Source organism: Lactuca saligna, chromosome 2 (genome assembly GCF_052625555.1).
Source record: "Lactuca saligna cultivar CGN05327 chromosome 2, ASM5262555v1, whole genome shotgun sequence".
Lineage (NCBI taxonomy): Eukaryota > Viridiplantae > Streptophyta > Magnoliopsida > Asterales > Asteraceae > Lactuca > Lactuca saligna.
Genome location: NC_136418.1, coordinates 124837555 through 124851866, shown reverse-complemented (window position 1 = coordinate 124851866; position 14312 = coordinate 124837555). Strand labels below are relative to the sequence as shown.

At 34.4% G+C, this 14312-nt stretch overlaps 2 protein-coding genes across 3 annotated transcripts; one reads left to right on the top strand and one right to left on the bottom strand.

The window, feature by feature from the left end:
* Window positions 1-1519: 1519 nt before the first annotated feature.
* On the bottom strand, window positions 1520-3017 carry CYTC6A (Cytochrome c). Its single transcript, XM_078980063.1, has 6 exons — window positions 2833-3017; window positions 2623-2749; window positions 2117-2214; window positions 1957-1988; window positions 1830-1893; window positions 1520-1749 (listed from the first exon to the last, which is right to left on the bottom strand). Exons 1-6 carry the CDS (start codon window positions 2890-2892, stop codon window positions 1609-1611), a joined length of 522 nt encoding a protein of 173 aa, XP_078836189.1. The 5' UTR covers window positions 2893-3017; the 3' UTR covers window positions 1520-1608.
* Window positions 3018-5825: 2808 nt separating this feature from the next.
* On the top strand, window positions 5826-7605 carry LOC145031496 (14 kDa zinc-binding protein-like). Of its 2 annotated transcripts, none has more exons than XM_078980062.1 (6): window positions 5826-5939; window positions 6009-6119; window positions 6509-6595; window positions 6725-6872; window positions 7054-7171; window positions 7375-7605. In XM_078980062.1, the coding sequence occupies exons 1-6, from the start codon at window positions 5911-5913 to the stop codon at window positions 7440-7442; spliced, it is 561 nt and encodes a 186-aa protein (XP_078836188.1). In that variant the 5' UTR covers window positions 5826-5910; the 3' UTR covers window positions 7443-7605. The 2 variants fall into 2 exon arrangements, with proteins under 2 accessions (XP_078836188.1, XP_078836187.1); XM_078980061.1 differs by having other exon boundaries at window positions 7370-7605.
* The last annotated feature ends 6707 nt before the right edge of the window (window positions 7606-14312 follow it).

Sequence of the window (14312 nt, the reverse complement as noted above, 5' to 3'; positions counted from 1 at the left end):
CTTTTTCAGAACTGAGGTGTGATGTTATTGTTGTTGTGATATGCTAATTCAATTATTGAGTTCTTTGTTGATTCCTAATTTCTTGAGTTTTCCTGTGTTTCAGTTGGTTAGAGATAGTTTTACCCTTAGGTGGTTGTATTTTGTTTCGTTGGTGCTTCTTTTGATTCCTATGATTGTGATTGTGACTGTTGATTATAAATTTTTATAGCTAGCATTTTTTATTTGTGACATTGGGCTTATGTTTGACAGGTACAAGTACCCTGATCTTTCCTTAAACCAACAGGAAACCTACTGGTTTTGTTCGATGAAGAATATGGAAACCCGCAAAACATTTCATTAGATATTGTTTCGATTATAAACTCTAGTTTGTTTTGTATGAAACATCGAAAAAATTCAAATTATGTTGTTTGTATTTCGTAAACTGATGGTGTAAGATATTTTAAATCTTTGGATTATAGATATGTGAATTGTTTTAGATTTAAATTTACTGTTTTTGTTTTATTGTATACAAAAATTTTATTGTATATAAAAATCCGGGGAAATTAAACAAATCACAGGGGCATGGCTAAAATCTATAAAATCTGTGAAGAACCTATAGGGACGACTTATCGTCTATATATGGATATGTATGGCGACAAGAAGTCGTTGCTATAGGTTCACGTACGGCGACAACAAGTCGTCCGTGTAGGGGTTGCTATGACGACGAAGTCTATGGCGACAACAATAGGATCTAAAGCGACAAAACTATGGCGACAAGGCCTAAGGCGACAACATGTCGTCTCCATGGTCTATAGCGACGACTTTGCACCCTATGGTGACGACTTTTGTCGTCCCCACAGGTCTTTAATCTTATAGTATATGAAGATATCAGGACAGTTAATAGGAGCGTTTATGAGTCTTACAAAGATGCTTGCTACGCACTTGGTTTATTAGACGATGATAGAGAGTACATATCTTCTATACACGAAACACATCATTGGGCCACTGCTTCATTCTGTAGGTCTCTTTGTTATGTTGATTACATCGGATAGTCTATCTCGACCTCATCATGTTATTAAAGAGACTTATAATTGTCTTTCTGATGATGTCGTTCACATTCGTGAACCAGAAATCGGCGTAACATGTACATTTTCAAATAATCTAACTCGCTAACACAAAAAACGTTCTAAAATTAATTGATATTAAAAATAAATAATTTCATAATTTTTTGTCTTTTCAGGCTTGAAGCTAAAACCGGAAGCAATTTTCCACCTTTGTCATACGTTGAGAAATCTTTATTGAATTATAAACTGATAAAGCAAATACCGAATATGCCGTTACCTAATCACAAATATATTCAAGATTCTTGAAATATTTAATTGAAGATGATCTTAATTATAATCCGTCATGTCTTGAAGTCGAACATCATCAATTTCAGTTTATCTTCTACACATTACAATAATAACAATAGCCATAATTTTTTTTTTTAATTATTATGCAATATCTGTAGACGTTTGTATGTTTTTTTATACGTTCCCCGCATTTAACGTCGTTATAATCTAGTATTAAGAATAGTATGAACATGATGCTACATATGGTACTGATTTCAACATTACATGGCAAGATGGATCAATCTCCACCATTTCCTATGTTTAACCATCCTTGATCAGCTTGTGACTTCACAAAATTAGCCAAAAGTTTTATTTCATCTTCTTTTAGACGAGCACCAAATGTGCATTGACCCCTTGGTGTACACATCTCTCCAAACCCCTGCACCCATCATGCCACGTCAGCACACAATATATTCAGTGAAACATGCTTACTATATTTTTTTAAAAGACCAAACTTACAGGCATTCTTCCCTTTCCATAATATGTTATGTTGTATATTTCCTCTTCTGTGTCAACTCCATTTCTGTACATTAACATTATCATTTACTAAATAAGGAAATTAAATTCCTCATGTGAATTTGGGTACCTTTGTAGGTCTTTTAGAAAGAGAGTTGCTCCCTGGAAGAAGATGAAAAATGAGAGTTTGAGAAGTGATAAGTTGGGTAGGACTTTTTCGTAATAAAAAACAACACTAAGTTGTGCAATGAGAGCTTATATTGGTCGATTGTTTGAAGAATTAAACTCACTGGTTGTATTATGTTTCCACCTGCAACATGACATCCGATGCAAGCATGGCCAAATAATGAAGCTCCTCGTTGTACATCTATTGCTTCAGCATATGATCCTATGAAGACATTGAAACAAATTTGATATTTAGATGTCAAATGGGTTATGCTCAAACTTATCCTTAGATAGAACTATATATAGAAAATGTTAATGATTTTGATCGACAGTGCATTTTGGGTGTGTGCATTGACTTCGAAGCAATTTGGAATCAGAAGTTCAAATTTGGAAGAAAGTAGTGTCTAACAGCATCTGGGAATCTCATGAACCCTAATTAATAGAATCGATAACTTTTTCGCCATGAACATTGGGAAATTCGATTGATATATTCCAATTTTGACCGGAAGGAGGGTGTATGTCAATTTGTAAACTTGAAAGAATTAGGTATGGATTAAGATCAAAACTTTTTATTCGGGGTGAGATAAGAAGTTAGAGGGGATAAACGAACAAATGGTGGATATATGTTTACCTGGAGGAGTTATGATAGGAGATAAGGCTACGAATGCAGCAAATAAAGGCGGAGTCAATCTTTGGAGAAACTTCAGTTGTCGTTGTGGGTTCATCCATTGTCTTTCATCTGGTTGATTCCCCTTTTCCTGTTTGCAAAATTAACTCGAATTTGTGATGCTATCGGAAGCTATAATCCAAGCCTTAAAACCATGAACTTGTAGAGAGAGACCTGGTTTACAGTAGGGGAAATCAGCCTGCTGTTGCAATTGGGAATGGCGGAAAGCAGCATCGTGTGTTTAAAGTATTTTCACAGAGATCTAAAAACCGCTTGGAACCTGCATCATCGACACTGTTGTTGATGACGCCTATTTAGAACAAGTTATTCATCCTTTTTATTATGAAAAATATTCTATTTTGTTTTGAGTAAACTGCAGGTTATACGGTTTGCAAAAAGAACTGTAGAGTGTAGATAGGGTTTAAGATCTTTTAATTTGTACCGTTGGTATAAAAATTAAAATATTTTTGGTTTTGGTAAAAACTATAATAACATTTTATTTTATTTTATTTTATCTATCTTATTTTATTATTATTATTTTTTGCATATTTTATATTTTTATAGGGTTAAAAACCACTATATTTTATCTTTTTTCCGATTTAACCACTTAATTTTCATTTGTGCTAAAAAACCATTAAGTTTTGATAAAATTTATACCACGACCACTATGACAGGCATTTATGTTAAAATAACCATCCATAAAAAAATCTAATTTTGATCGGTTCGGGAGGATGAATTTGAACAACGGTAAGAATTTGTAGAAGGTTCATGAACCCTAATTTTATTTTTTCTCTATGTATGTGTTGTATCAAAGATGATGGATTTGTGTAGTGTTAAGTAACCGTAGTTTCTTCCTTTTTAGAGTTGTGCTTTGCTCTAGTCTTATAGGAGATCAAGACTTCATTCTTTTTCAACTTTGTGCTTTTCACACGTGTTTAATGGGGTTTGATTAACTTACAAATTTAACCAATTTAGTGTTCTTTAATACTTCACGATTCACTCTAATTGGTTCAATCCCTAGCTCTATTGGGGTTTCAGCTTCATATGAGATTTAAAGAATCGGTCAATAAACAAACCTTGAATAAAAAAAAAAAAAAAAAAAAACCCACCAAAGCTTGAATAAGCACATTCATCAGCTTTTTTTTAACCTCTTCAGTCTTCCCATAAAAGGTTGTTGCGTTAGGGGTGGGGTTCAGCAGGAAATGTAATGGCAGATCATAATGACTGCAGTACGGTAGGATGAAGGTGATAATAGTTTTAGTTGGATGAGAGGGGACGAGTGATAAGAGTTTCAAAATGTTTGTATGTGTGTTTAATTTTCAGAGAGTACATATTTGTGTGGTTTTGAGTTCCTACAAAAAAATGATGTGATGAGAGAGAGAGAGAGAGAGAGAGAGAGAGTAACACCCCTCCCACGGGTGGTTTAAATAACATTTAATAAAATATTTTTAAAACAATTTTCCGGAGTTTAATTATGGAAAACAATCCTAAAACTTCAACTCCAAATAGTTTGGAAAACATCATGAGATTGTATGTTATAGGGCATTTTAAAAAGATGATCATGGCAAGAGAAGACATAACAAAAGCCTATGTGTTTTTGTAACTTATGAGGATCTAAGTTTCATTCTATTATTGCAACTACTAGAGTAATAAGAAAAAGATACATACCTCTTTTGCGAGATCTTGTTCTTGCCATTTCGCTTGGATGGCATGACCTAAACTAGAGTCCAACTAATGATATCACACCTAAGAACACCAAAAGAACAAACCAACAAAACCGTAGGAGATGGGATGGAAAATTCAAAATTATAAACCATAAAGGGTTTAATTTTCGTCCACCTTTAGGAGAGAGAGAGAGAGAGAGAGAGAGAGAGAGAGAGAGAGAGAGAGAGGGAGAGAGAGCAATATTCTTAAGATTAGAAGCATATAGGGTTTGATCCATAGTTTCCTAATTATAAACTTCAATTGTTTAGTCCCAAAGTAACTCAGAAACTCTGGATAAACCTTATCAAATTCATCTACCTCTATCTCTTAAGGGTTCTAGAATGTTTCGATTAATTAAATCTTATAATTAATTAAACATTCAACCATTCTAATTAATTAGTTCTCAGTTAATTTCAAAATAGTTTCTAATTAATTTATCAAAATATAACAATTTAATAAACTAATTTCTACTAAATTTTTGTCTTTTAATTGCTCAAATAGGTAACCAGGACAACCCCAAAAAACTACGTCATTATTATAAACTAGTAAAATTAATCAAACTTTTATAGTAAAAACTTAAAATTATTAATCAGTTATTTTAAATAAATTATTAATTTAAAAGATATTTTTATTAGTTATATGAAATTATAATCGTTGATTCAGATAAATATGTAAAATTGATTTTTAATATATATTAGATATTTTTTATTTGTGAATTAATGAAAACAATAATATAGATTTTAAGATTTAAAATAGAGAATAAGTACATTGACAAATATCATCACATTAATGAGGAGGTCTAATAAATTTAAAATGGAAAACTAATAGATTGACAAGTGGCAACACATTAATTAAAATGTTTAATATGGTGACACATGACAAACAAACTACTCTTTTATTAGTATAGGGAGATATTATAATTAACTAATTATTTTTTACAATCCTTCTAAAAGTCTTCCATTTAAATAAATCAACTGTAAAAAATTTAATATTTCTCAAATCTACTCTAATAAATGAAGATCCATTTTGCCACATGTCATTCTTTCATAAGTTTCGACACTTGTCATTTTGTAGTATTTTTGAAATAAATAATATCCACATGTCAATTTCAAGTTTTTTTTAATTTTTAAAATTAAAAAGTCACATGATACATATAACTATATAAGTAAAATATTAAATATAATAAATATAATCTTAAATTACAATCAACTTGTTTTTTCCTTCCTCATTTTAAAATTTAATTTTAAAAAATACTTAATGTTTATATTTTAATATTTATTTTTTTTAATTAACCCATATAATACATAGGTTTTACACCTAATATCTTATATGTGACCGGGTCAATAATTTACAAATATATCCACTTAGTATACAAAAAAATAATAAAACAATTTAAAAAAATAATAATAAAACTAAAATAATAAACAAAAAGAAAAATGGTTGCTGTTTTTAACATTTCTCATCGGACACATTGGGCAGCAACATATGGTATCATAGCTGAAAATTATATTTTTTTGTGGGACGTGCCGGTGGCTGACCTTCTCATCCATGGCTGCCTTTACCTCCTCTCTACTAAGGTAAAACCTCTCTCTCTCTCTCTCTCTCTCTCTCTCTCTCTCTGACACTCTTCACAATTATGAACTCAGGAGTGCCGTAACCATCGGAGCTTTAGCCCCTTTCAATCCATTGAAGCAACGGAATCCCTTTCGTCTACTTCACTCAAATTTCAATCTTTCTACTCGCCAATGTACTCGCAGGTATGAATCAACTCCTACTTCAGTCCGACTTTTGGTTGATAACAGTATAGGTTTTTGTAATTATCAAACAAATGACAACATTTCAAATCCCCCAAATTTTGAGTTGGGTTACATTACATAATTTTGGAAACAAGACGCATCTTTTGGGAATTAGATTATATATATATATATGATCGAGTGTCGCAGCGCCAGATGAGTCGAACTAATTCAAGCTCTCATATAATTGCTTTTGGATCAATTGGAAATATCTTACAAGTTAAATTTATATTCTAGACCTAATTTAAATCAACCTTAGGGTATAATCATATATTGTTACTTCAATTAGTCGAATTGTTTCTTTCTATTTATTCTTTACTAATCTTATTGTTTCCTTATTTTTGTACTTTTAGAGCCATATCTAGTGTGAGAGCAACACATGATGAAGAAGCTTCTGCTAAAGCAGCTGCAACTGAAGCCAATACTGGAGCTCCAACCATGTAATTTCCCCAATCTTCCTAAATTATAACTTAATATATTCTTTTTCGGTTATGATTTTTAGATAATTTTCAGATTCTATTCACAAGATGAATATTTCATATAACTTTATAGATTTTGATTATTGTTAGATTTGACAAGATAATTTCAAAAGAGATCCCTTCTTCAATCGTCTATGAAGATGAAAAAGTTCTTGCTTTTCGTGATATTAATCCTCAAGCACCTGTTCATGTTTTAGTAATCCCAAAGCTCAGAGATGGGTTAACAGAGCTTGGAAAGGTAAATTACACTTTTAGTCCCTGTGTTTTGTTGATTTTACACTTATGGTCCCTGATTTTTTTTTAACCTTTCTCATCCCTAAAAAATCTTTTTGTCATGCTTTTAGTTCATGAACTCGATAATAAATGTAAAAGTAAGGGTAAGATAGTATTTTATGAATTTCCTCTTTGCTATGATCAAGGCTGAAGCAAGACACGAAGATATATTAGGGCATCTTCTTCACGCATCAAAAATAGTAGCAGAAAAAGAAGGAATTATTGATGGATTTCGTGTAGTCATCAACAGTGGTGCTACTGCATGTAAGTTGTAATTTCTGTTTTATTGAATTCCAAAAAGCTTGTTTGTTTCTAGATAATTCAAAGTTCAATTGCTTTAAGAAGAAAAAATAAATGAAAGTATGTTATTTTTTCTTGCATATTACTCTTTTACTAATCAAACGTTTTGAATGTGTTAATTAATTAATTAATTAATTAATTAATTAATTAATGTGTGTGTAGGTCAGTCGGTTTACCATCTTCACTTGCATGTTCTTGGTGGGAGACAGATGAAATGGCCACCTGGCTAATGTGAGGACTTAAGTGTTTTAACAAAATGTGTTTTTTTTTTTTTTTTTTTTTTTTTTTTTTAATTATCAATAATAATAATTAAAATCAATGGCGAATCAAGGATCCAAAGTTATCTGTATATTAACTTTTTACATTTCCATAGTCTTTATTTCTTTGTTGCGGTTGAAGATATTTTGTTGTAAACTAATTTGTATGTTCAATACACACAAAAACTATGTTAATCAGTTAATCTTGATTTTAATTTAATAAGTTAATAAATCTGAAAAAAAAAAAATTGTGATTAAAAAAATTCTTAAGGTTGTCCGACAAAGCGTTTAGGAGCTTCTAGCTTTTAGCTTTTGACAAAACGCTCTAGTTTAAACAAAAAGCTTCGTTTGACAGTACGAGCGTTTAGCTTTTAGTTTTATCAAAACGCTCCGATTCTAAAAGCTACTTCATGTAGTTTTTAACAAAACGCCCCGGAGCTTTTGAAATCAATTTCCATAATTACCCTTAAAAATATATTTATATACTTTTTTATTTTTAATCAATTGTCCTTTTATGTAATTTTATATATTTCAAAAGCTTCCAACTCCTTTTGCCAAACATTCATATAACAAATAAAAGCTACAGCTTCCCGCTACCAGCTACATGCTACCAGCTACCCGTTACCAGCTAACCGCTATCCGCTTCCAGCTAACAGCTACTTTTGCCAAACACGCCCTATAGCTAGTCAGGGGCAGCGGCGAAAATGTAGAGCTTGCCCGCTTTAAAAAAAACTTTGTTTAATTAACCATATGATTAAAAAAATTAAATTATTTATCATTCTTATAAGGTCATTCATATCAATGCAATAACACTCATTTTTTTAAAGTTGTTATATATATATATATATATATATATATATATATATATATATATATATATATATATATATATATATATATATATATATATATATATATGGAAAAGTGAATATACCCTTATGGGTATATAAGCTTAGGTATCCAAACTCACAATATTATATCGTTTTGTATCATATAATACATTATAATTGTCCAATATTCTTATAATTTAACTTCTAAATTGATTTACTTCATGATTTTTATAAATTACACATTTATCTTCCTCTTACATAATTTTCATTTTCAACTACAATATATATAACCTAATAGGTGTTCGACAATAAGATGTGATATAAGAGAAAGATAATACTAAAATTTCGAAAATCTTGAAATTAAATCAAGTTAGGGGACCACACTTGGCCACATACTTAGCAACATCATGTCGTGACCGTTCTTTATTCTGGACAGTTTAGTCACAAAATCCATAATGATGTCTTCCCAATTACCCATGGGTACATGTAAAGGTTCTAAACTCCGATACGGTTTCTGATGTTGTGCCTTAACCCTTGCACATGTCACACACTTGGCCACATACTTAGCAACATCGAGCTTCATCGTCGGCCACCAATAGTAGGGTTTCAGATCCCTATACATTTCTGTGCTAATGGGATGAATCGAGTACATGGTCTTGTGAGCTTCTTCCATCAGAAGATCTCTTATTCCTCCCGTCTTAGGTTCCCAAATCCTATCATGGAATACCTTCAACCCTTGGTTGTTTGTACCGAACACTAACGTTTTACCCAAACGTTCTTCTTTTCAATCATTTTTATCTGAAGCTTCCTCTTGAGATTTCTTTATACTTTCCACAATTGTCGAGACAACTTCAATTCTCAACGCTCTTGGCCTTTTCTTTTCAAGGTTTACCTTCCGAATGAGAGCATCAGCAACAACATTTGCTTTACCAGGATGGTAAAGTATCTTACAGTTGTAGTCCTTGAGTAACTCTAGCCAGCGTCGTTGCCTCATGTTTAATTCCTTCTGATTAAAGAGATATTGGAGCCTCTTATGATCAGTGAAAATTTTTCACTTTGTGCCATAAAGATAATGCCTTCATATCTTTAGAGCAAATACTACCACTTCCAACTCCAAATCATGAGTGGGGTAGTTCTTTTCATGTTTTTTCAATTGCCTCGATGCATACGCTATCACTCTATCTCTTTGGATCAGAACACAACCTAACCTAACTTCAGATGTATCGCTATAAACTGCGAAGTCATCAACTCCTTCAGGTAAAGAAAGAATTGGTGTTTCACACAATTTCTTCTTTAACTTCTCAAAAGCTTCCTTATGCTTCTCATTCCAAGTATAAGTAGCTCATTTGTGGGTCAAAGCTGTCAATGGAGCGGCTATCGAAGAAAAGCCTTGGATAAATCTTCGATAATATCCAGCTAATTCTAGAAAGCTTCGGATCTCCATGGGGCTTTTCGGTGGTTCCTACTTCATCATAGCTTCAATCTTCACTGGGTCAACCATTATCCCTTCTTGGTTAACCACATGACACAAAAATTGGACTTCTTGAATCCAAAATTCACATTTGGAGACTTTGCATACAACTTCTCCTTTTTCAGAACTTCTAGCACTTCACGCAGATGCTTGTCATGCTCCTGCTTGCTTTTTGAATAAATCAAAATATCATCTATGAACACTATCACAGATTTATCTAGGAATGGTTTACAAACCCTGTTCATCAAATCCATGAAAGCTGCTGGAGCATTGGTTAGTCCAAACGACATAACCCATAACTCATAGTGTCCATATCTTGTTCTGAACGCAGTCTTCTCAATATCCTTCTCTCTTACCTTTACCTGATGATATCCTGACCTAAGATCGATCTTCGAGAAATAGCTCGAACCTTGAAACTGATCGAACAAGTCATCAATCCTTGGCAACGGGTACTTGTTCTTTATTGTTGCCTTGTTCAGCTCTCTGTAATCAATGCACATTCTCATGCTCCCATCTTTCTTCTTTACGAATAACGCTGGAGCTCCCCATGGTGATGAACTAATGAAACTGTTGTCCAACAACTCCTGATAAGCTCCTTCATCTCTATCGGTGCTAATCGATATGGGGCTTTTGCTATTGGTGTTGTTCTTGGTAACAAGTTTATTCTAAACTCCACTTGTCTATCAGGAGGCAATCCAGGAAGATTCTAAGGAAAAACTTTCGGATAGTCACACACCACTGGTATACTTTGCATATCCTTTTTCTCCTTCTTAACATCGATCACAAATGTCAAGTATGAAATGCATCCTTTAGATAAACATTTTCTAGCTTTCATTAGGGAAATCATTCCAGAATTTACTCTATGCTTATCTCTGTATACCATAAACGACTCTTTTCCTGGCGGGTGTAGAGAGATTCTGGAGTGTTCATTGGCTGGTGATGTTCATGTGACAGGTTTTGGGTCAAGTCTTCTGTTGCACTCTCAGGGTGCAATGGTGTGGAATGTTGATTTTCTGAATCACCATTATGGCCTAGTGAGTTGTACCCTTCAAGGACAAAAGTGGCTCCTATACTTGTCTGATACTTTTATGTTTCATTCCATGACCACCATTTACTTTCTTCAAATTTTACATCTCTACTGACATACACTTTTCCAGTATCCGGGTCAAGTAATCGGTAGGCTTTACTCCCTGGTTCATAGCCTAAGTGCACCAACTTCATGCTACGGTTATCGAGTTTCCATGAGTGACCGCTTGCTACCCTTGTGTGAGCAATACATCCAAACACCCTTAAGTGTTCAAGGTGGGGTTTTCTTCCTGACCATGCCTCATATGGTGTTCTATCTTTGAGTGCTTTCGTGGACACCCGGTAAAGTACACAGACATCGTGTCGTACAGCTTCACCCCATAAATTTCCAGGTACATGCATGCTCTTCAAAATACTTCTCGCCATCTCAATCACTGTATGATTTCTTCTCTCCACGACACCGTTTTGTTGTGGGGAGTATGGTGACGTGAAGTGACGATTTAGACCCGTCTCATCACAATAAGCCGTGAATTGATTCGAGAGAAATTCTCCACCGCGATCGGTTCTAAAGACCTTGATTTTTTCATCTGTTTCATTTTCAACGAGTATGTGGAAATTTTTGAAAGCACTGAATGCTTCATCTTTTGTTTTTATCATAAAGATCCACATAATACGACTGTGATCATCGACTAATAGAAGAAAATACCGATTACCAGAAGGCGTGGGCGGTGATATTGGACCACAAAGGTCACCATGCACAAGTTCAAAGTCTTTTCGCAGCCCTATAGTTGGTTTGTGTTGGGTAGGGATATCGAATTTGCTTCCCAACTAAACAACCCTCACACAGCTAAGTGGGGTGATCTATTTTAGTTAACCCATGAACCATTTCTTTGTCTGTCATTAGTTTTATAGCAGGAAAATTCACGTGACCAAGGCGTGCATGCCATAGCCATGATGGCTCATCTAAATTTGCTAACAAGCATACAGGTCTAGATTCATTCAAGATAATTTTGTGACAATCGTCAATCTTGAGTCAAGTCAAGTCATCAGGTCAAGCCGGTCAACCCTATTAAACCTTGTGTATTAGGGTTTGTGTTATGTTCATATTGTATAACTTGCTATATTAATGGGAAAACATCACTTGAGAAAAGTCTTGTGTTAAAAATTTCCTAAGCCCTAGTACTAATCAATGAACTAAACTGATGAAAACCATGTTGCATACTCATTAGGAGTGCGTGGGATCCTTAATCATGACTTAACGGGGCTCAAGAGACTCGCATTACGGAACCAAACACTCACAAATGCCACACTTGAAATCTCTCTCAAATATCTCTTTGTATGAGGAATCTCTCCAAGAATGTCAAATCTCTCTCAAATCTCTCCAAGTATGTGAAATCTCTCTCAAATATCTCTCTGTATGAGAAATCTCTCCAAGAATGTCAAATCTCTCTCAAATCTCTCCAAGTATGTGAAACCTCTCTCAAATATCTCTTTGTATGAGGAATCTCTCCAAGAATGTCAAATCTCTCTCAAATCTCTCCAAGTATGTGAAATCTCTCTCAAATATCTCTCCGTATGAGAAATCTCTCCAAGAATGTCAAATCTCTCCAAGTATGTGAAACCTCTCTCAAATATCTCTTTGTATGAGAAATCTCTCCAAGAATGTCAAATCTCTCCCAAATCTCTCCAAGTGTGAGAAATCTCTCCCAAATCTCTCTCAAAAGTTTCCCGTAACTTTTTGGAATCATTCGGGTCATTCCGGCCCTTAACCGGGTCAAAAATGGCTTGAAACGGGGGCGAAAACGAGAAAAATAGGCTTTAGGAACCGAAACCGGAGTGAGAGGCCTCTTAGGACCAGAGACCGAGCCTCTGGTGGCTAAGAGACCAGAGACCGAGCCTCTGGTGGCTTAGAGACCAGAGACCGAGCCTCTGGTGGCTTAGAGACCAGAGACCGAGCCTCTGGTGGCTAAGGGACCAGAGACCGAGCCTCTGCCTCTGTCGCTCACGCTCTGCTCCTCTCGCCTTCTGTTCGCTACTCCGCCGCTCGGTCGCTTTCTGTTCCTTATCTCTCGCTCGGTCTTTGTCGCCCTCTGTTCCCTTCCCTCCCCTCTGTCTCTTCGCGCGCTCTGTCCTTTCTCTCCTCTCTGTCTCTTCGCGCGCTCTGTTCCTTTCTCTCCTCTCTGTCTCTTCGTGCTCTCGGTTCCTTCCTTTCTCTTCTCTCCTCTCGGTTCTGCCTCCCTCTCTCTCTCGGTTCAGCATAAGAAGGCCGAGCCTCGGCCAAAATTCGCAGATTTGTCACTTTTAGCCCATTTTTGATATTTTTAACATTTTAAGCCCGTTTTTCGTGATTTTAAAGCGGGATTTTCTCCAGAAATTTTATTTTAACATAATAAACCCTAAATATTCATAATTTAAAAATATTTTTATGAAAATCATTATCTAAATAATAAAGATCTAATGGGGGATTTATTTAAGGTGGAGTGTTGACTTTGCCTTAACTTATGACACAAGCAACCACCCCACACCCACTCTATGACCAGCCATACCTCCCCACCTTACCTATGTCACTTCAATGTTCCCTTACACTCAAATTTCACTCACTCCCACGTTTTTGAGCTGGAACAAACAACCACACTCCTCATTTTCTCTCATTTCTCTCATTCCACTAAGTAACAAACACCACTTTTCTCTCAAACTCTTCTACACAAATTTTCGAGATCCAAGGCTGATTTCAAGTGTTCTTCCACACTTAGTAAGTAAAAATTTATCCTCCCTATTATTATTTCACTTCATTCTACTCAAGTCTTTGATTGCTTACACAAACTCCCTAACTATAATGTTAGATTCTCGAAAACCTTCAAGGCATCTCCAAGTGTTCTTGAATTAAACACTTCCATTCTTCAACAATCATCTACTGAAATCACTTAAGGTGAGTTCATACCCCTACATTTTCATGTTTTCTCAAGTTTTCAGGGGGGGAATACAGGTTAAAACACTAGGAACATAGCTAAATTTTTCTAACCGCCTTCATCAGAAAAGTTCAACTCCATTCACGGACTGTTTTGGGCATCTTAAACATTTTTGTTTTCAAAACTGTACAAGGTGCAAATAGTTCAAGTTTTTAGCTTTAAAATGGCTACTTGCACATCTCCATACGATTTTTCTACAATTTATGGTGATTTTTACAAAACTGCCTATCATTTCAAACAACAATCCGGACCAGTCTGTGATTATGGACTTTTTCACCCAAGTTAGAGGTCATATTAATTTGTGATAAAAATTATGAGCAAACTACACCCATTTTGTGAACTCTCAGAATTTACAGATCTAGTTTTTGACTTGGTATGATTTTTCTATGATTTTTCCAAAACAGGGCAGAATTGCTAAATTTTGCCAACAGCATGTAAATATCATAACACTTTGTATTATGTTGAGCAAAGTGTATAATCATAAGTTTTAGTATTTGTATGTGTTTCCTTGTTAGTTTATCATTATGAACTGAAACTAAGACATTCATATTA